This window comes from Anneissia japonica, unplaced genomic scaffold, assembly GCF_011630105.1.
Source record: "Anneissia japonica isolate Jap-2015-1 unplaced genomic scaffold, ASM1163010v1 scaffold288208_len475333_cov186, whole genome shotgun sequence".
Lineage (NCBI taxonomy): Eukaryota > Metazoa > Echinodermata > Crinoidea > Comatulida > Comatulidae > Anneissia > Anneissia japonica.
The window spans coordinates 338,241-340,576 of NW_022728199.1; the positions used below are offsets into that span (position 1 = coordinate 338,241).

At 32.1% G+C, this 2,336-nt stretch overlaps 1 protein-coding gene across 2 annotated transcripts in view; it reads left to right on the top strand.

The window, feature by feature from the left end:
* The first annotated feature begins 1,000 nt into the window (after positions 1 to 1,000).
* Positions 1,001 to 2,336, top strand: part of LOC117114032 (vascular endothelial growth factor receptor 1-like) — a 63,451-nt gene continuing 62,115 nt past the window's right edge. For both annotated transcript variants that reach the window (XM_033257564.1, XM_033257565.1), the window contains exon 1: positions 1,001 to 1,572. In XM_033257564.1, coding sequence (XP_033113455.1) covers positions 1,506 to 1,572 — 67 coding nt within the window. In that variant the 5' untranslated portion in view covers positions 1,001 to 1,505. The remainder of the gene's footprint in view (positions 1,573 to 2,336) is intronic.

A 2,336-nucleotide genomic window follows, 5' to 3' on the forward strand; every position in this document is an offset into this window, starting at 1 on the left:
TTTCTACATCATTAATAAAACAGTGTAAAAATATGTAATTAGCCCTTAAATTAGGGGGCTAGGTGATAACTTTTATTTTCTCTTGCACGACATTGTTTCATTGCTGTCTATTCGTATGAATCCTTTTCACCCTTTATACGCCCAGTAAAATTTTGTCTGTCTGCGGGGGGTTCTTTGGCGATTCACTCCTTCCTCTTTTCAACCAAACGCCCTCGTACCGTCCAATTAGATATTGCAAACGACATTACAGTAATTTCACTAATTCCGAAGGACTGGCAAATTTCCGATATCTAGTAACGCCCCGTTTTAATTCAATATTTTTTAATGTATTATTTCATAGTTGTACATGTTCGTATTTCAATAGACATAATACGATAATAATATGCCTATCAATAATAGTAATAAGATTAAGACAATTATTATTATTACTATTATCATTATTACTAATATTATTAGTAATAGAAATAATAATAATGATAATTATGATAATAATGATGATGACGATAGTAATAACAACGATGACAAAACATAATATTTAATAATAATAATAATAATAGTAATAATGAATATAATAACAGTGATAATGATATTAAAATGATAATGATTAATTGTAACGGTAACAATTGTAAAATGGCTGTTACAAGAAAAATAAGTTTATGACGTTTCGTCTTGTGCTAAAGATGATATATTATGTGTATAAAAGGTCTGTATCGTATAGCTGATAGATAACGCTTTGTAGAGAGACAGCCACATTTTTACTTATGAAATCGAGCGGTGGCTACAAAGTTTTGTTATATAAATCTCCCGTATCCGTACGCATCCAACAAGTAAATAATAAGAAACGGATTTATAGCCGTATCAAAAACATTATTCATTCAAACGCTTGAGTGTCGTAAAGTGTGGTTGGTGACACGTGACAAAAACTTTTAGGCTCCGCCCATAAATGTCTGGCGTTAATCTTACTCCCGTATAGTTTGTGTTCAAAATGAAACAAAACAAGGAAGCAGTTAACCCTAATAGTAATATGTTGCTTTTTGTAGATAACAGTTAAAGTATTCCAATAATAATTTCGCCAGTTGAGATTTTAGATTTCTGTTTCAATGGAACAAACCGATTACAAACATTACCGCAGCGTCGTCTGCAGAGGGGTAACAGCAATTGAATGAATTTCCGGTTCATATAAAAAAAGAACTCCAACGAAACAGCAGGTTTGGTTAGAACGAGCTTAGTTGTTAGGGTACGGACCATGAGCAGTTGTGGATTTCAGTGCTCGCAACACTACAAAACTTTCTTTTACGTGTTTCTCTAGACTTGATCTTATCTGCAGTCGCAAGGATATTTAACTTTGAGATTGTAATGTTAAGTTGGATTTGCCGACGGAATATTTACAAGTTTCTTCCGAGTGAATTGGATTGTTTACGCTTTTTCTGAGTGCTTACATGTGGGTCTGAAGCGTTCAGTTGGTTGAATGGACTGACCTATTGTCTGCCTAAAAGTTTGCGAAGATGGGACCGACGGGTAAACCAGTCTTTCTGATTATTTTTTACCTGATGTCGTTTTGGAATTATATCGGTAAGCATAACTTTTTACGTAGTTATGAAATATGACATTTTAGATACAAAATACGCTCTTACACCACGTCGTGTTTTATTTAAATCTCACAGGATTTTTTTTTATAGAAGTATCACCTCTTTTCCTCCGTTCATTGCTCCACATTGCTGGCCGACATTGTGTTTATTGATTAACATTTTTGGGCTAGGTCCCTAAATTCCGTTTGGGCGGTGTATTTTATCGCTTGTTTTTTTGAATAAAAAAATCAATTCCTTTTATTGATATTATTCATTCACTTTTATTACAATTTTTTTAAATGATTGAAGAATTAGGCTTAATAATTGGCATTTTTTCTGGGTGGGTCATTTTTGCATAACCTCTGACCCATTTGGAATATTTTTTTGATCAGCAAGTAGTACTTGAATCCAATAACAACATGAACAGTGTGTTGTATATATTTTGTGATGTATTACAGGAAATTTGTGACATTATTTGTGTAGTGTTTTGATGGGGATATTAAACAATTTTAAAAGTCAATCTGCCTTATCACATTAATCTCTATGACTAGAATGAAAGTTGATGTAATAATTCTTTCATGTCTTGTCTATGGTTATTATTGATGTAATGTATGTATGAAAGATGAAAACAAATATGAATATATGAAATAAATTTGATGAAAAATGATTAATTGTTTCTTAACCTTGGTATTAATCAAAAGATTTTGACAATTTTATGAAGCAACAAGGTTGTATCAAAGTGGATGAGTAATGAGTAGACCTATTGTT